The 20,310-nt window shown below is 33.7% G+C and overlaps 2 protein-coding genes across 2 annotated transcripts in view; both read left to right on the plus strand.

Annotated features, from left to right (window-relative positions):
• The first annotated feature begins 2,424 nt into the window (after positions 1-2,424).
• Positions 2,425-4,683, plus strand: LOC121129925 (uncharacterized). Its single transcript, XM_040725635.2, has one exon. It carries the CDS (start codon positions 2,425-2,427, stop codon positions 4,201-4,203), a length of 1,779 nt encoding a protein of 592 aa, XP_040581569.1. The 3' UTR covers positions 4,204-4,683.
• The window catches only part of Hers (Histone gene-specific Epigenetic Repressor in late S phase), a 49,542-nt gene continuing 33,724 nt past the window's right edge, over positions 4,493-20,310 (plus strand). Inside the window, exon 1 of the mRNA XM_040725634.2 lies at positions 4,493-4,918. Within this exon, the coding sequence (XP_040581568.1) occupies positions 4,493-4,918 (426 nt within the window). The remainder of the gene's footprint in view (positions 4,919-20,310) is intronic.

The raw sequence follows: 20,310 nt of genomic DNA on the forward strand, positions 1-20,310 counted from the left end.
ATTTTTTTTTACCATATCACAACTTTTCCGCACTCGCAGTAATCGACGTTGAAAAAAGCTTAAAATCAAACGTCTCTACTCTACAGCTTTACACTAAACTTCCTACTGTTTTAGAAAACATAAACCACGTAACTTCAAAAAAGTATCTCTGTAAAATGGGAATTAAATGTCGGGGATGAATTTTGCAACCTATAAAATTAAGAGGAATGATAAGACAGGGGAATAAATTTACAATTAATGTATTTACTATGCACCTTAAAATTAACATAAAATTGTCCTTTATTAAGATTTATGCAAAAACAAAAATTGAGCAGCTAATACCACTATTATGAAAATATTTGGCTCAATTAAACCTCTGTAAGTTTCAATAACAGTCTCCATTTGGATCCTCAACCACGTGTATGCCCTGGAAACTACGGCTTAATCTAAACTCTCACATTTCAGGACGTTGGAGTAGAACGTTAATCAAACGTTATGAATAACAAGCTGTTCTCCTTCAAAACATTCCTCAAATTGTCCGGGGTTTCATGTTAATTTCCCTTTTTCTTTTATATGAACATATCCTAAATATTTCCGATTACATAACTCATTATGATACTTTTTTGAATAGGTAACAGTAAGGTTGTCTTCTTAACGGTCTAGCAGTTCCGGTTCTTGAACTGCTAGAGCTGGAACCATCAAATTCGAAACAAGACCGTAATATATTGTTTATCGGTCTCAGTTCTTGTGCGTTTGATCCTATATAGAATATATAATTAAAATAAAATATATACCTATCATAAAAAACAAATTAGCTTTAATCAATGATTATGTCATTTTTCTAAGTTTTTTTGTGTCCAATTGCAGCATTTTCCATTGATTTTTTTTACGTTGCCAGGGTGATACAGTTGTATCTGAGTTCCAAATAGCTAAGGGCTTCTTCTGGACCTAGAAAAGGGGTTTTAGACACCAGACAAAGTAAATATAACAGGGAAGGGGTGGGGTAGATTATGGGCCTAGGTCCGCTACTAAGATGGTCGGGTCCTATTATATGATAACTATAATATTTCTTAAGCCAAGGTTTCCCAAATTTCACTATGCCAAGCTCCCCCTACACTAATACATTTTAAACTTCTATACGAGTTTTCGGGGACCCTGCTGTAACTTGGGGTGCTACCCACTCTGTGTATAATGTAGATGCGGCCCTGTTTGTATCGAATATCATTTCCTGGGCCCGAATTTTCTAGCGACATCCCTTGTTTTAAGTGCCTTTTACCAAACTGATCCAGTATAAAAAAGACCAGAACCGACATCAAAACAGTCGAAATGAAAGAACCGAGACTGGAACCCATAGAACCGCTGAACCTGAACAAGGCACACGCTTGGGTAACAGTAATTGAGTTGAAAACTCTTCCACCTAAGCCATAATCGATATTCGAAAAAGCTCTAACCACCATAACGAACAAGAAAATAAAAAGAAAAGTTGGTACAAATCTTTCATACCTCTCCTTACGTAAGGAAATATTTATATATTATCTATGGAAAAATTTATAAGTAATGTTGTAATCATATTGTCATGACTCATATTCACTAGCGTCAAATTCAAAAGTAGTATTTAGCAAAAAAGATTGAGTGCTTTTCTCAATTAGGAAAATACCTTTGTTGTTTCAAGCTATCTGTAGATAATCGTCAAAATTATTCTATTATTGCGTTGCGTTAAAAAAGGAAATTTTGTGATTGATGAAAACTTTGATTCAAGGTGGGGGGGGGGGAGGACAAATAATTATTTTATCAGTGCAAATTTATTAATTAATATAGCATTTAAAAGAGGGAAAAGGGTAAGAGAAAGAAAAAAGAGAAGGAGAGCGTCCTTCTCCTTTCATGATAATTTCAGATTAAGTATCAATAGAGCAAATAAAACATTAAAAGCACTCTGATGATGGCCTTGCTCCTTCATTATATATATTATATTCAATCTAGCGTTTGTTTTTTCACAAAAAACACACGTAATTCTCCCCTCATCAATTTAATCGAGTTGTAAAGGACGGTTTTTTTATTCTTCTTTCCTCTAAACTCTTCGAGGGCTCGAACGCGTTGTGTCCACCATTCAAATAGCTAAGATAAATAGCTAAAAAGAGAGGGAGTGAAGAATTAATAAATATTCCAACTCGTCCTGGTCTCCTCGTCTTTTACCGGCCGTGTCATCTAGAGAGTGAGAGAAGGGAGGAGGGGGAAGACTGAATAATAGAGAGGGAAAGAGAGAGAGAGAAAGAAAGAGGGAGCGGTGGGATGTTCTTTTTTTTTCGTAGAGGAGTTGATATTTGAGTGTTGAGGCGTTAGTGTCTCAGTGTGTGTTGTGAGTGATATACATATATATTTTTTTGAAAGTTAATATTTTTTATATGGTTATTTAATGTCGAGGAGGTTGTGAAATACCTTAATACCATGGTGTTAAGAAAAAAGGGTTTAAGGGCCATGAGTAATCGGTCGAAGAAGCCGGGTGTTCCGGCTTCTGAAAGAGTGAGTCGATCTGCCGTTCGCTACACACGTAGTGGCAAAAAGTCACCCTTAGCTGTTCCCATTTCTGTGGGGAAGAAGGGGAGGAGAATGACGACGACGAAACAGAGAGAAACTTCTCCTGAAGAGGATCCTTCACCTATCGCCATAAGAAAGAAAAACCGAAGGCTTTTGATATCATCAGAAGAGGAAATTCTTAGGCCTAGAAGTAGAGGAAACAAACAAAGGAAGGTCCAACGTCAAAAGGGCAAGCAGAAAGTGAAGGAATCTTCTTCCGAGGAGGAGGAGGAGGAAGAAGAAGCTCCACGTCCGACCAAGGCTAGAGGTCGACCAGGACGACGTAAGAAATCCACACTTCGAGGAAGAAGAAAAAAACCAGTGGTCACACACAAGAATGAAGAATCGTCTTCCGATGACAATGAGCAAGAGGAGGACTCATCCTCGCCTCCCCCAAAAAATAAGGGAGTGCCCCAAAAGGGACATCCTTCCAGAGGACGTCCAAAAAAGAAGAAAATTTCTATAACCGAAGAAGACGATCCTTCCTCCGAAGAGGAAGACAAACGCCTCCCAAAGGGGCCTCCCAAAAATAAAAAGAGATCATTCAGTAAGAAAAAACGCGTCAAAAGCAAGTCTACTTCATCAGAGGATGATGAATCTTCAACAGATGGACCATCTCCTAAAAAGAGGGTCGCATCACGGAGAAAATCCGTAGTTGCTACAGTTAGTTCGGAAGAGGATGAGGAAGAACAAGAACAACGTCAAACTTCCAAACAAAAAAAAGGGTCAAAGCCAAAGGGAAGAACTCCCAGTAAGAAAAGAATTTCCAAAGTAAAGTTAGCTCAAATGAAATTGAAGCAAATGCAAAATTTGGGTGTGTGGGGAGCACCTCCTCGAAGAGCAGCTTCTTTAAATGCTGCTGCTATGGTGCATTGCCTCTATGACTGGGATACGAATAGAAATACAACCAGTGGTGGAAGCTCCAACAATACGCCAACTACGAGTCCCAACTCATCTGCTTCTATTTCTAAAAAAGTGACCTCAAAGACCAAAGGGAAAAGTAGTGAGAAAAGCTCTGAAAGTGATAAAAGTGCGATTTCATCACCGGATAAAAAAATAGTGGTTAAAAAAGTGTTAAAGAAAACAGTGAATAAAGTAGTGGTCTCGCATAATAAAAAAGTAATTGTTACTAAATTTAAAAAGAATACAAAAAACAAAAAAGTGCCACTCAAAGGGCGTGCAAAAAAAGTAGTTTCTCCTCCTTCTCCATCATCAGATTCTTCTCAGGATGATGAAGACGACGTCCAGGAGGACGAGGTTATTAAGAAGAAAACACCACCAACAAAAAAAATAGTTTCTCCCCCATCATCAGATTCTTCTCAGGATGAGGAAGACGACGTTCCGGAGAAAGAGGTTGTTAAGAAGAAAAAACCACCCACTTCCAAAAAAAAGAAATCTCTAAAGGATGAGTTTAAAATGGATATGAAGGACATGATTGTCAAGAAAAGAATTGCCTCTCTCAATGCTTCTGCTATTATGACAGCTAGCTATGGCAATTATGACGCAATCAAACCTTCTAAGTCTGAGAAAGATGATTCCCCGAAAAAGACCTCTGACAAAAATTCTTCTAATAAGTTTCCTTTAGATTTATCCAAAAAGTCGTCTCAGTTCTCTCAAAAAAACATCTGTAGACTCTTCCCAGAGTCCTGAAAAGAAGAAGAAGAAGAAGCAATTAGATTTGAGCGAAGAAGATGATGAAGACGAACTTCCATTGAGCTCTAATAAAAAAGAAGCTCCGAAAAAACAGTCATTTGAGGATAAGAAAACTAAATCTGGGAAGTTGTTGTCATTGACTTCGTCGTCTCCTTCTAAGAAAATAGCCAGTTTTAAGAAGGAGGCCTCTCTTTTACCTCCAAAGAAGAACAAATCCAAGATTGCAGATACAATCATCGTTGAAATTGAGGACGAAGACATAAAGAATCAACTCATTGCTTCAGCCATGAAAAAAGCTGGAAAGCATAATCAGCTTATTGAGTATGGTGGGGGGAACAAATTGAATAAGAAAAACAGCTCACCATTATCAAATGAGCCTCGATCCTCTGCTCTTCCGCCTAAGAAAAGAGCACTTCCGGATAGTTGTAGCAGTAATACTACGACAATCATCGCCAAAATCAAGAAGAAAAAACAAAATGAGAAAATAGTCTATGAGGACGAAGATGAAGAAATCGAAACAATTACTACTGAGGGAGCAGCTCGCTCTGCTGCTGAAGAAGCAGCCAATCAGCCTCCTTTAGCTTTAAATACGGAAATGAATAAAGTGGACTTGATGATTGATGGAAGGGTTCTTCATCAAGGGATGTATCAAGTCGTCCATAGATTTGAAACCATTTCCACCACAACGGCTGTTATGAACAGAGATCAACAGGTAAGGAAGGATTCTCATATTTATTCATTTCTTTTACTGTATATTATATAGTGAGGAATTTCAGTTTCTCGGAGCATTGAACTATTTTTCATTGATAATTCCTTTTTTAAATTGACTTGTCTAAAAGATGAACAGATGGACTAAAACTTGAGGGCATCTTTTGTTTATGTAATTATGGATTTTGAATCCTAATTTTAGATCCAGGTAGTTTTGTTCTTTAAAATTTTTTCCGGGTAATTTTGTTCTTTAATTTTTTTTTCGGTTAATTTGCATTCTTTTTGGGGTATCGGGGCTAGAACTGATCATTGTAGATTTGTCAATTATCATTCCCTCTCCAATTGACTTGTCTCCTACATCAACAGGAGGTTGTCTTTTATTTAATGATGTATTTTGTGTCCTCATTTTATAACCGGGTATTTTTGGTTCTATATTTATAATTTGCATAATTTTTCAGTTCTCAGAGCAAGAACTCTCATATATAGTTTTCCATTCTACTATATACACGAGATCCATCACTAGTATAATCATTGTAGATTAAAATACATATCATGTTAATAATGTACTTTCCTTTGCTCATCTGCATTGACAACATTGCCCATTGCCCCCTTCATCGATTTTCCCTGTTTCCTAATCATTTTTTATGTCTTTACCTCTCCTTATAAATAAATACTTGTGCATGAGGAGCTATACAGTATAAAATGCATTTGCATTATATTATATCCCTTTTAAGCAGATATAATCATATACAACATGGTGGTTTGTTTACATCTTATTTCAATTACGGCTAGTGCGGAAAAGTTGTCATGTAATAAGAAAATCACATATGCAAAATGTCATTGTTCGCCGATGATTTATTTTTGTCTCACATCTCCGTGTAAGCGGGCATTCATTTAATCGACATTAATTTCTGCGAGTGCCATCTTAGTAACATTCACTTGAACAAGCATTAATTTGGGCGAGCTTCTTTTCAGCGCCATTTTCGTATGATAAACCAAAAGTAGCTATAGACTATAGGTTCTATCTATAGTTTATTTTTTCTTTTAAGAATGCTGAATATTTCTTCATTCAATGAAGCTAACAGAGGGATAAAGGAAGACCCCAAAAAGATCCGTCCCAACTCCCTTGAAGACTTTTGCTAAAAAGAAATATATTTATATACACTTTAGAACAAAGAAAAAAATGGTTCATGAATCCGGGGTTTACTATCATAATATTTGACAACAAAAATGATCGAAGAATGCACATCCTTTTTTAAAGATCCTACTCTACAAGTATTGATATACCGTCCCACGCAATATATATATTTTTCTAAAAATAAATCCCTCCACAGAAGCTTGTATACTTGAGACGAAATCCTAATAAGAACCTCAGTTGTTCCTCCTAAATGTATTCTATTTGATTTTAAACACCGCTCTGGTGAGTGATTACGGTTAATAATGACGTCTTTCATCTTGTATTATTTACTATATAAAAATGTCGCTGAAATGAACTACGCTGAAAAACAATTCAAATAATTGCTCAAATGAATGTTACTATTGATACGCACTTAAATTAACTTTGCTCAAACGCACACGCTCTGTATAAGTTTGTTTTAAGGCAAACATTCTTTATTCAGTCAATAAATATTAAAACTAGAATGGCCACTCGGTAGAGCGCAAACCTCCGCCTAGGGTCATTTGTAGGCCTGTCACGATAACACATTTTTCTGTGCGTTTGATTGCCCTAGAAATTATTGCGATAAGCAATAATATTGGAGTTTTGACACAATTTTCAACTTACACATGATAATTGTCTAATAATACAAGTACGCCCTTTCGAAGATCAACGAACTTTTATTTGGAAAGAACCATGGAACTGGACATCTGGAAGACATTTAAAATATCCAGAATTAATTAACAAATCATCCAATAACAATTAATAAAATTATTTTAACCAAAAATGATCTTGAATAAAAACCAAGCACAGCCAAAAGCAATAAATGCAATATAAACACTAAATAAAAAGGATGTAAACCAGATTGCACTTCAACAAATATTAAGCATTAGACTCAGACATACAGGCAAAACTGCCTGGTTGATGACCTTTGTGCAAAAAGATTGCAAACTAAGAACAAAAACATGACTGAAAGCGAATGTGTCAACAGGTCATATGCAAATCTGTAGCTTTTTTAGTCTTTTAGATTCCGAGCGAGAAATACCAACACCGAATTAAAAACATTTGATATCCAGTTACTTAGAAGGGTGTGGATGGAATTTATTGAACCAGACAAAAATCATCACTAATCATTTAATTTTCCGCGTAATTAATTGATTTATTGCATATTACGGCAGGCCTAGTCATTTGGTCTTGATTATATTTTTTCTTAAATAAAATATATTTACTTAAATTACATAAGGAGACCATTTTGAGCTTTATAAGTCATTATGTTCCAAAGTTATGGTTGATAGTGTATTTTTAACGTTTTGTGTTACCTTGACCTTCCAAAATTTAATAGCCTCTCACTGTGACGATATATTATCATCACACCAAGTTAGATCAAAATCGAATCCCAATAAACTTGGTGACCAACATACAAAAAACTGAGGTAACAACATAGTTTCCATTCAACTTCGTTGGCGCAAGTAATAAAGCATGCTTTGATATTTTGCATACATTCATTTTGATAGAATTTCACCTAAAAAAATATTAATACATTTTTGTCTGTCTTAAGTCATCATATAAAGCAAAAAGAGAGGATATCTTCAGGATATTTTGATTATCTGAGTATAACTCATCTTTTTTATTAACATTTTCATAAATGAAAGATCAAAATACATGTTTAAAATTTCCTTAAGTTTTTCTCCGTTTGTGGTTCATAGAGTGACTATAGAAATTGTTTGAATGTTTTTTATGGGTTATAACATTGTTGATCAAAATAACAAACAATGCTTTATTTTAATCTTTATTGACTAAATAAATAATTTTTGCCCTTTATTTCAAACATACACCTAGAATTGCGACATAAAAAAACCATCGTAGAGAAATTAAATTTAGCAGATTTTTTTTTTTTTTACCACCGTATAACAACTTTGACGCACTAGTCGTAATCGAAGTTTGTAAAAATAACCACCCTAATATACATTACGATAACAATATAATTATTTCTCTTTTAAATCATAGTAATACATATTTATTTACACTTTACTTTTTTTCCATCTTTTACCACGGAGGGGAACGAAGAAAGTCCTTTGGATGGTGGTAGTAGTGTTAATATTCATTTTGAATGTATGCCATCCCACTTTTCTTCTGCATTGAAAGCTGTTTACATACACAATTTAAGAATATTAAATTAATGCTAATAATATTATGAGTAGCACATTAGTCTTTTCTTTTAAAGAAATGAAAAAATGATGCAATAAAATATCGTTTATTACTGACGCGTACATACTTGTGAATAAACAGCTCTTGAATGGAGTGAGAGAAATATATGTCTGATATACTTATATATTTTTTTTAATTTCAAGGTTTTATATGGTTATTTATCATTAATCCCACGCTATATTAGTGTCTAAATATTTTATTTGACTTATTATACATGTTTTCATATAAATACATATATATTTTATGTGGACGGATCGTATTTTCTGGTATTAGAAATGTCATGCTGCCCTTGCTTCGTCAAATGTTCAGAACGATAGAGGGTTTTCAATTTATGATCTCTGCCATTTTAAATGGGCAGAAACAATACATATGATTTCCCCCTTGATTTTCGATTCAGAGATTGATTTTTTTTTGCTATTTCCCTCCTCAACCTATTAGCTATTAAGAGGCATTAAATATTTTATTTGTTGATCATCAAATAAGGAAATGATAATTCAAACAAGAATTACCACTTGTTAGAGCGCAAAACCTCCACTTAAAATCAAATTGAACAAAATGTATTTCATTTTCTTCCAAAGTTATGGTCGTTTATGCATTTGTACGTCTTGCTTTGACCTTGATCTCTCAAAATTTACTGACCTTGCACTGTGATCATATATAATTATCGTGCTAAGTTTAATCAAAATTGAATGCTAACTTTTCTCGTAGTCCTTGTGACTAACAAACAAACTGGAGCAAAAACATAATCTCCGTTCAACTTTGTTGGCAGAGGTAGAAACGAAGCAAGAAGGAGCTGAAATTCTTGCTCTTCGTGACCAGAGCCAAGCAAATGTTAGCCAATGACACTGGAGTCTACCTTGCTGAAGCAAAAGGTTGTAGTCATGATGAATAATTTCATGTTGGTAAAGACACCCTTTTTGCAAGCCACCCAGCTCTTGCTGCAGTAGATCCGATGACCAAAAATGTGATCTGGTGTTCCTGAAACAAGGGGAGAGGCTCACCTCGGTCACATTGTACATCAAGCTCGGAAGACCTATGAAATGCAATGGTGGTGTCAAAAATATGGAAAACCTGTCACACCAATATCCAGGATTTCTTAAGGGAGGAAAAACAGTTTTTATGACCTAAGTCTTGTTGCCTCCCCACAGACTTGACCTCTCCCCTCTTGACTATGCCATTTTTCGGCGTATGCTGTCTGGTGTCAGATATACTACAAATCAATAGCTAAATGCTGTTGTGAATACCGTCTGATGCAACTTGGAGTCGAACTTCATCCCAAATAGCTATTTAAGTTCCTTCCTATGTTAGAGTTGGTAGTTTCATCACATGGAGATCATATTAAGCAGTTAAGATGTTGAGAGTTATAAATTATTTGCCAAAAAAACCATACAGATATGTTCATTAATTCTATGGAATAAAAAAAGTTTATTAATCAGACGTAGTCTAATATATATTGAAAAAAAGTTATTTCATCGTTCAAGGACGGATACAGAATCGAGCCAGCTGTTGATTATAGTCCTTTATCTCAATATGTACTGTTTAATGTACAATAATAGCCACTAGGGCGCCCTCTATCCAATTAAAACATGATAAGATCTCAAATTGTAAACACTAAGGGGAAGTTGGAATTTCTGTCGATAAATCCAAATTACTCCTTGCATCATTTTCTTGTGATATAAACTTTGTTTTTTATCATTTCATAATTTTTTAGTAGTGCCGAACGTTCAACAGTCCCTATTCCTCATTATTATTTTTGACGAAATAAAAGTGAAACAATAACAAACAAATCATTGAAGACAAAATAATACATAAATTTAACTTTAGGGCTGCAGTCTACAGTTGTTTCAAGTCTGTCTCTAGTCTTTGTATTGTTATACAATCTTACTTCCGCAGTAAGGAAAATAAATTAACTATTACAATGGAAGGAATATGATTTTTTTATTTAATAATTATCCTACTTTTCCCATCCCTAAAAACCCGGAAAAAAAACCCCAATTAATTATACAAATTTTATAAGTGTTTTTAGTACATATTGCTTTGATTTAAATCAAATATCACTCTTTATCATTGCCATCCAGTATTATTCAATGCAAGTTTTTTTTTAATACTTAAAGGCATTTGATTCATTGGAAGTTAGTCCATTATTTGTAGTAAAAATATCAACTATGAGTCCTTAAGATGGCGTCCCCTTCCATAATTATGATGAAATACATCAGTTGAAATATCATATAGTCAAATTTTATTGTTAATTCGGGGAAAAAAGTTCATATATATATATATATTTATATTAACTCTCTTACTTCTACTGTCTATCTGTGGGTGGGTGGTGGTAGCTGTAGAAATGGTAGTGGTGGTAGCATTGTTGCCCGCTTTTCAGGACCTACATGTGGGTCGTTGTTTCCGGGGTGTCTTTTTCTTCTTCTTTTTTTTTAATATTTGTGCTCATGTCGTTTATAGGCCTTAGCAAAATATTGCCATTAGATTTATATTCTGTTGTAACACGATATTGTTATATAAGAGGGGTTAGCATGGGGGAAGGGACATGCTTGCTGTTACATTCACACTACTACACCCATTCATAGGTATTTTTCCTGTCAACTGATATGCTGTCTTCTTTCCGTGTCTGATCGTTGTAAACTTAAACTATATCTTGCTAAACGGTGTATATTTTTTGACTGTGAACAAAGGAATAATAAAACTGTAATTTAGTATAATGCAGTGTGATATAATGCACCCTTGACAAGAATTATGAATGAACGACTACAAATAGGTTTTAAGAGTAGATTTGCATGACCTTGTCTGTGATTGCATATTGATTGAAAATATCAAATACATGTATTTTTTTTTTTTGCTGCTCTAGTTGTAGAATGCATTGCAAACTTTTCATTATGTATTATGTTCAAGCTCAGTTTTTGAACTACTAATCAGTGTTCATTTCGTTCACAACAGTGGATCAAAAAAATCTTCTTGATGGAGAAAAATACCATTCAACCCAAACAATGGCTTGAAAAGTGTTATGGAGACTCAGCTTCGTCAAAAACAATAAACAAACGTTGGTTTGCTGACTTCAAACGTGGTCTTAGAGACACCAATGATGTAGAATACAATGGATGTTCAAATAAGGAGGTAATAACCGAAAGCATAAAAAAAAATCGATGAATCCGTTTTGAATGATCGGAAAGTGAAGTTGTTTCAGTTAGTAGACATTGTAAAGATATCAAAAGAACGTGTTGCCTTTATATTGCATGTGCCTTTGTGCACAAGAAAGCTCTGTTCAAAGTGGGTACCGCGTTTGCTCACTGTTGACCAAAAACAAAAACGTGCTAATGATTCTGAGTAGTGTTTGCCCATGTCTAAACGTAACAAACCTAAATTTTTGTGTCAGTGTGTAAAAATGGATTAAACTTGGATTCATCACTTCCTCCAGACTTAAAACGATCCTCACCTGAGTTTAAAGCAACTGATGAACTTCGTCCAAAGCGCCTGAAAGTACAACAATCGACTGGATTGGTAATTTTCTAGGTTTTTTGTGGTGTTCATGGCATAATATCCATAGACTACCTTGAGAAGAGAATACCATCAATAATAATTATTATATAGCGTTATTAGAGCGTTTGAAGTACGAAATAACGGAAAATCGGCTCCAGTAGAAAATGAAGAAAGTGCTGTTTCACCAGGATAACACATACTGTCACAAGTCAATCAAAACAATGGCAAAACTACATGAATTGAACTTCGAATTGCTTCTGGATCCATATTACTCTCTAGATTTTGTTCTTACTGACTACGTCTCCAAAAAAGTGTAACTAAAAATTTGATGTATTAATACCTCTAATAGTCTTCCACATATCTCCACAAATCCTTTTTTCATCGGAAATGTATTGTTCTTCATTAATAAGTAGTGTATAAAGAAAGAAAAACTCTTGACGAATACCCCCTACTGATTTTTTAGAGTAAGAGGTACTAACAAAATAGTGTAGGTTATGCATAACTGGAAATTGTTCATTACTTATTAGACGTGTTCTGTGAGACAGGCATGAAAAACACACACATTTCCTCTACGTAAAGATGAAGAGTGTTTTGAAGGAACGTAACATATTTTTTCTGATAAAAAAACAAGGAGTTTGTACTCTTTGATTAATTATGCTAATTTGAGTTGTATAATTCAAAATATTTCAGAGATAGGGTATCTTACAAAAAAATAATAAATAAAAAAAAACCACATGTATAATAATTACTATATTGTAAACCTTTAGACGCCACCTGCATCCTGTCCCCCCTCATTTTTTGCTCCTTTAATAATGTGCAACACCCATGAATCATTTTGCCTGATGTATATTATTCAAGTGGGACTCTTACCCGGAATATGTCTTATGTCATTTCGACGTGTGGTATTTGCCAATGTGAATTAATTATCCTTTAATGCATCAAAATATTGATGCACTTGAGAGATGTTTTTTATGTATAACGTAGTTGTCAAGAAAACAATATTTTAGCATCTGCTCCGATACCAAAATGAGTATCGGTATGTCTATACTTATTGGTCTAAAATTAATCAAGAAGAATGTATCAGCTGTTAAAAAATTAAAAGCAAACATTTCTTGTGAAATAAATTTCTTCATCAGACCAAGGACAACTGAGATGGAGGCCAAAAGAAATCGTGTGTCACTGCTTTTTGACGTGGGAATGAGTTGTAATGAGATTTCCCGAATGCTCCCTTTCTCCAAGGGTCGCATTACTAAGATTAAAAAGCTAAAGTACGATAATAAAAGCCTTGAGAGGCTAAAAAAAGGTGCAAAAAACTCGAAATAAGCGGGAATTTCTAAGCCTGCTGAATGTTGACTCCGTCCTCGCCAGGCTACAACCTTCTTGACTGTGGGATCTGGATTCTGGGGTGCAATAAAAATGAAAGCATGTGTCACCTCCCATGTCAATGATGATGCCTAAAGGGTCCCGTGGGGAAGGAGTGGGCTGATATGTCGAAGGAATACGTTAAGAATACATGCAAGGCATAGGATCGATGCTTTTGAAATTTATTGTCTATATAAAGTCTCATTGTCGTATTTCTTGTACTTTTTGAGCAACTTGATCAAGTTGAGCTTGGAAATATTTGTTCAAAATTTGCAGGGACACGCTGTACATTTTGAGGGTTACGTCATTGGCAGGGCAATTTGTATATGACGTAATGGCGCTCCAAGAACCGTTTTTAATATCAATTGAGTATAGTACCATTTTATATGCATCAATAGTGTTGTGTGAGTCCCTAATTATGACTGAAGACTGCAGTCCCGTCCAGTTCAGTCTTGTATATCAGTCCTAAAAACTTAGAAAGTTTGGTCTTTGATAACGTCACTTAACTTTATTTCTTTTCTTTTTTTAAATCAATTCTAGTACTGACAGTCTTAATGACCGGTCGTAAGGACTAATCTTATCAGTCTTAAGACTGTACTGAATAAATATTGACTGACGCAACACTGCATCTGTATACTATGTTACCTTTATAATATCGTTATTCCAAATATCATAACGTTTTTTAATTGCTATCCCTGTGGACTTAAAATCTTAGTCATAATATCCATATTATAAAGATAATACACTTTCGAGTAAGAGACTAAAAAATTATCTAGAAAAAATATTTTTTTTAAAGTAAGAATTAATTCGAATGCATGTACATCCTTATATGATATAAATCAGTAAGTTCACATGAGTTTCATCTTTTTATTCTTATATTCATTTGTGTATCACTCCATTCGGAATACTTACTACCCTAATTTGTTAAACCTTTATTATTTACAAGAGAAACGAACACTTGCTGTTCGTTCAACGTCAATTCACACATTGTGTATTTTTTTGTGCAATCGAATAGAGCTTTTTCACGTAACAACCAAGTTTTATAACAATTCGTTAATATTAAGTAAAATAGAAGGATTTAAACTCTACAGTCTATCAAAATTTTATTCCTCTATTGCTTACTTTTATAAACTATATATTTGATCCTAAATGTATTTAAAAATATGTTATTACATCCTATTACTATTTTAGGTTCATATTGTATAGACAAAAAAATAAACTATTACAATGGAAATATTTTTATATAATTATCCTACTTTTCTCGTCTTTCATCTATCCCAAAAAATATATATTTGTATAAATCTAGCCAATTTTAGGGATTTTTTTAATGTTCATAATACATTGATTTAATTCAAGTATGGCTCTTCATCATTGGCATCAAGTGGTATTCAATACAGTTGTGAAGTATTTTTGTATTCATAAAGCTATTTGATGGAGTTTTGGACAAGATTTATTGAAAATTTGTCCATTGTATAAAGTAAAAGTATCAACTTTGAGTACCCAAAAAATTATGATGCAATTAATGACGTCATTGAAAATACTCTATGAGAAAGTGTAAACTAATCTGGCTGTGGAACTTTTAAAAGACATATATATGTATTCTGCGTCCTCTGTCTAAAATGGAATACTTTTTGAAAATTACAAAAAAATTGTTATATTTTAAAAGATATCATCAAATTTGTTTTCTTGTAGGCATTAAGGTTTAAGTCTTGATTCACCAAGTGTCACATGGTGGTCTGGCTGGTGTTAAATTCACGAGCAAGGTCTTTGATGGTCACAGTGCCTCTTCTGTCTTTAACTGCCTCAACCTTTTGGCCTTGATCTGTAACTAGTGGAAGTTTTTGGTGTGTCTCTCACGGTCATCTGTTACACAGTAGAGCGGTTACATCGGAGCACTAAAGAGATCTTTGATGGTGATTTTCCAGGGACGGATAGCTCCAGAATTGCAGTTCTGCGTTCCTCCATGTTTTTGATTATGCCCCTCTTATTTCTAGGTTGATTTTACATGTATTTTGTTATCATTTTCTTTATATACTTGTTTACAATAAGTATATTTGGATTAAACATCGAAATATAACAAATTGTACAAAGGAGCGCCATTTAAATTGTTACATTTTAGACTGAGGGACTGGGCTTGTATTTGAGTTTTTTGTTTTTTCTTCCAGTATCCAGATGAATCTTTTATAAATCACTCGCAGAGGTGATGTACCCTTAATCACTAAGTATTATTAATTATGAGCCTTCAAAATATATAAGTTTTTTTATACATTTAATACAAGAAAGTTTTATCTTTCTAATATGATTTTCAGGTCTGTGTAGTAGTCTTCTTCACTTCCTCTCCTCTCTTTGTAGTATATACATACATACTTTTTTGAACGCCGTCCTTCATATGCGCGTAAAGAGAAATACACTAAGAGAAGTTTCCCCCCTCAAAAAAAATATTTTACTAAGATTACGAAATAATTTGTTACACAATGTTTTCTAAAAGTGGAAGGAGAAGAAAAAGTTATTGGACTTTTTTTTCTAGTTTTCTTTTTTTTTGTTTTTATTCACAACACATATGTGTGTAGTATGCTTGCGCGTATTTGGTGCTGCCTATTGAGAGAGCAAGTCAATTCCAATTAACAATGAGTCCTTTTTTTTCTTTTTATAAAAACAAAACAAAGGAGACTCCTTCCTCGTCCCCCATCCATGTCTAACTATTTTTAGTACGACAACAATATGATCTTACATCTACCTATGTTGGCCTCTTTTTCTTTCTTTTCTTGATCATCAACAAGGTCTTTCAGGGTGCCAGGGAAATACGTTTCCATTAAATGGATTCCTTGTCTTTTCATTCCTTGCAAAATTTTCTCGTTTTTATGTTTGTGGATTTTAATCCAAAGTTAAACTTGAACCAGGTGAGACGTAGTAATCACTGATACTGAAGAAGAGAGTAAGGAGACTGAGGAACTTGTTTATGTAGGAGCAGGAGTAGTCATGGGCGATAGAACTAGTAGAGCAATGACGGGATTTACTTCTATCTCCCAAGGGACCAATAATACCCAGGGATTCAATTCTTACTCACCATTAAAAACCATTTCTAATCCATAAACACCATATATTGTATCCGTCTCCCAACCATCGCTAGTCATCCCTAGTACAAACTGCCCAGTCCGTATAGTACAGCGCTATACAAAAATGACTAACATGGTTAGAAAATAAACTGGATGACGTCAATGAATATTCTCCAAATTTACGGGGAATGTATTTTCCCGGTCACGGTCATTCAGAATATGAGCTTGAATAGTAATAAATATAATTGTTCAAAATAAAGATACTAAAATTTGACGTAGCTCCCCGATAATTTGAAGAATTTTATGGAGGAGAGATGCATAGCCGTCATTAGATCAGCTATGAATTCAACGAGGGTTTGCAATTATAACTCCCTAAGAAATCATCAGTGTTACCCTCCGTATGTCAAGAATAAAGAAAACTAAATTTAACCTTTCAGCACCCCGACGATTTGAAGAATGTTTGGGAGGGGAGGTGCTTTGCTTTTATGACGTTTTATTTGATTTACTACAAACAGCTGTGGGATTAAGGAATTAATCACAAATACCTCAAAGTAAGTAGCAAAGACATAGACAAACATCACTCCAATGTCAATCCTCAATTCAACTTTTAACCCAAAAAAGGACTTGCACTTTTGCTAAGTTTTCCCAATAATAAGGATTTTCTATGAGAATGAGGTCCAGAGTCCAGAGTCTAGCTAGTCCAATCCTTGACCTTAATGTGCCTCTTCTTAAGCTTCTTAGATATCTTCACGTTTTATTAGCAGCCGTAAGAGAAAGTAAATGAACAAAACCTCCACTCCATATCTAGCAAAGATGTAGGTAAAGCTATCTTAATTGTCAATTCTACTCTATATTTGATATATTCTATATTTGAGACCCGACCGGCTTCATATACTCGAAATTTTACTGATCTAAAAAAAAAAATCCGACTTAATCTTAATTAAAAAAAGAAGATATTATCTTTATCGAACGTAGCAACTATATTTATCTTGATTAGTGACACCCACATCTATATTCCGGATCCTATGTTATTAAGGTCCGAACTTTGAGTAAAATGCTTATAAAATTCGAGACAAATATCTGTTTAATTTTGGTTCCTGATCCGAAAGTTGGGGTACTCAAATATTAAGCCTTAAGAACGGCTCCGGGTCCGAGAAAATGTGGACTCGTTCTATCTCTAGTTGAGACTCTATCTTAACTGATCATTTGTAGAGAATTTTTAAACTCAAACTGTGGAGTGAAATTTAAATATGTAGTCGACCCATCTTTTCTTTGCTAAAGAAAAGATCGTCCATGAAAATTTTCCACTCTCTTATTAAAGAAAAAAAAAACAACTGTCGTTTCTATCCCCTTACATTTATTTCAAAAGAAAAAAAAATGAGGTGGAACATAGTTTTACAATGAAATAGGCCTAGACCGGATAAGTTAGAACTCTAACGGTTCCAGACTATTATGGAATTATTTGAAATAACCATCAACGTATAATTACATATACATAAATATGAATAGCAACAATACTCTGTAATTTGTGAATAAAAATACAACTGATGTATAATTGAATTGTCACGAATCAATGAAGTTAAATGACAAATAGAATGTGCAGACGTCTATTCTTTATCATATTAATTTAATTCACTTCTTTTATTGTCCTATACGTAACATAAAAGTATATTATGGAGACAAGAAAAAAGTGCAACCTTCAATTATCGTATGCTATGCACAATTATCAATATTAGGGTAGCTCCCTCTTTGTCCGAAAAAGCTTCACCTCTCTTTTAGTATGAACCTAATATACTTATTTGTACTATGTCATTGTAATATATGGTGTGTCGTCGTATAAACAATCTTGAAATAAAATTATGAAAAGGAGAAAAATCCCTATTTATTTTTTCACTTCCTAAATACATACAGACCAATATTTCAATGACATAATTGAGTCCATTATAGGCTTATTATTAAAATTACTGGGATGAATTAACATACCCAAGAATGTTAGCGATAGTTTAAGAGTCTTTATTTGATTTAAGTGACTATGTACATTGTAGTGTTGGGGTTCGGTCTGGAAATCCTAGACAGGTCTGAGACCGTTATATTTTTGTTTGACCGAATAAATTCGGTCAAACGAAAAAGCTTGATCGGGACCGGTCTCATGTAAAAGTTTGGTCAAAAAAAAAAAAAAATTTGGTCTAGTTCGGTCCCAAAAAAACCCGATCTAAACCGATTTACAGATAAATTGTTTATAACATGACATTATATGTTTTTTCAAGTACAAAGAGTTGCATAAAGTGAGACCGAATCAAAATCGGTCTACGAAGTGAGGGCGAAAAAAAAATCGGTACAAGGTCTGAGACTGGACCGAACAACTTGTCCAAATCTGTCTAGAAAAAATCACTGCTGGACCGAGTCTCAAAACTAGTACATGGATACCGATAAAATAAAAATAAAATTAGTCAATTTTTTATTTTTTTATAGTGACGATCAAGCTGGATATTTTAAGTGAGCTTAGCGGTACATTCAATTGTTTTTTTAAAAATAATTTGTTAATATAAATGGATGATAATTTGTATAAGAATACAAACCAGCGGCTTCTTAATGATGATACACATATTTATTTTTTTTACACATAAATGAATAAACAAATAATAGTTAGTATATGCTACTATTATATAAGATACAATTTGAATGTACCAGATTTGTTATTGCTCTAAAAGCTTTTATGATTCAATCATATGATGAGTTTGTGTTATTTGTTATATTTTGACAACTTTTTTTTATCTCTCTCTCTCTCCCTCCATCTTATGTACATATGTTGTGTACAAGTTGTAAATTGTACACAACAGACTGTACAATTGCTGCGTCTCATAACCCCTTATTTATTTAGAGCATCAGTCATTTTAATTACCCAATTACTAATTGATACCATCAAATCGTTTTGATCTACGTATAAATTACGCCATTTATTATGTACAGGAATTTTATGTTGTGGGTCGAAATTTAAAGTACAGAACAAAATTCAAAGTAGAAAGGAAATTCCTTCTTTTTTTTTTTTATGTGGACCGAATTTAAATATAATATCGATTCAAACCGAAGTTGGACCAAATCATTTAAAATAATTGATAATGGTCTCAGATCGGTCTTGGATTAACCCAACCCAACACTAGTATGCACATATATGTACAGTGAGCGTACGGACAATTTTCGATCTGATAACTTCAACTAATAAGGATTATATCTTTTTATTTGATAAATTCATGAGAATGAAATTTATATATCTGAAATCAAAATGTATTATATACTTCCCCCACTAAATTTGATGAAAGCCTCGACTCAGGCTCTAAACTTGGCACAATTCTCAAGTATAACATCCTCATCATATTTGGGGTATAATCCTTTTTAAAGCTAACCTTGAGAGATTCCATATTTATATGAGGTGCATATTTAATATTTGCTTTAATGACGCTTGACCAAAAAAAGTTCAAGTGTTTGAGCTCTGCAGATGAAAGTGATCATAAGTTGACTATGATGTCTTCATATAGTTTTTGAGGCTTTTCTGCATTGTTGAAGGGAGTACTATTCTCCTGCCATGCATAATTTCTTCAGGATAATTGACCTTGATCTAAGGAAAAATATATTAGTAACTTGCAGTAGGGATATGTTTTAATTCTCTCTCCTTATTTGAAGAAGTAGGGGGCATTTTTGAGCCTAAAATATCCATGATCATCATGTGGGTTGGATATTTTGTCCTTATGCCACCTTCAACATCTACTTTTTATATTTATAGGATGCTTTAGCAACTATATCTATTACCAGATATGAAATAATTTGGCTGTACATTTTATTTCAGCACTCTGTACTTACATTTATATTGTATCAAATTTGTTTTTTTACTACATTGACTCAGTGTTTGCTGAGAGTTTTACTAATTAATACACAACTCAAAATGTAAGTCCATTATATCTTTTGTTAGATGAAAGTTAAATCATGTCAAATGGGATTATGTAATATCATTCTAATTCAATTACTTATTTTATGGAGATTAGTTATGTTTGAATAAACAAACTGTTAGTTATATTTATGTTTGTTAGCGTTAACATATTAATAAGTATATTTCTTATTTTTAGAACA

Source organism: Lepeophtheirus salmonis, chromosome 14, assembly GCF_016086655.4.
Source record: "Lepeophtheirus salmonis chromosome 14, UVic_Lsal_1.4, whole genome shotgun sequence".
Taxonomy (NCBI): Eukaryota; Metazoa; Arthropoda; class Copepoda; order Siphonostomatoida; family Caligidae; genus Lepeophtheirus; species Lepeophtheirus salmonis.

What these genes read in the sequence shown, in the direction of transcription:
- LOC121129925 (XM_040725635.2), top strand. Translation starts at nt 2,425, where the DNA reads ATGGTGTTAAGAAAAAAGGGTTTAAGGGCCATGAGTAATCGGTCGAAG.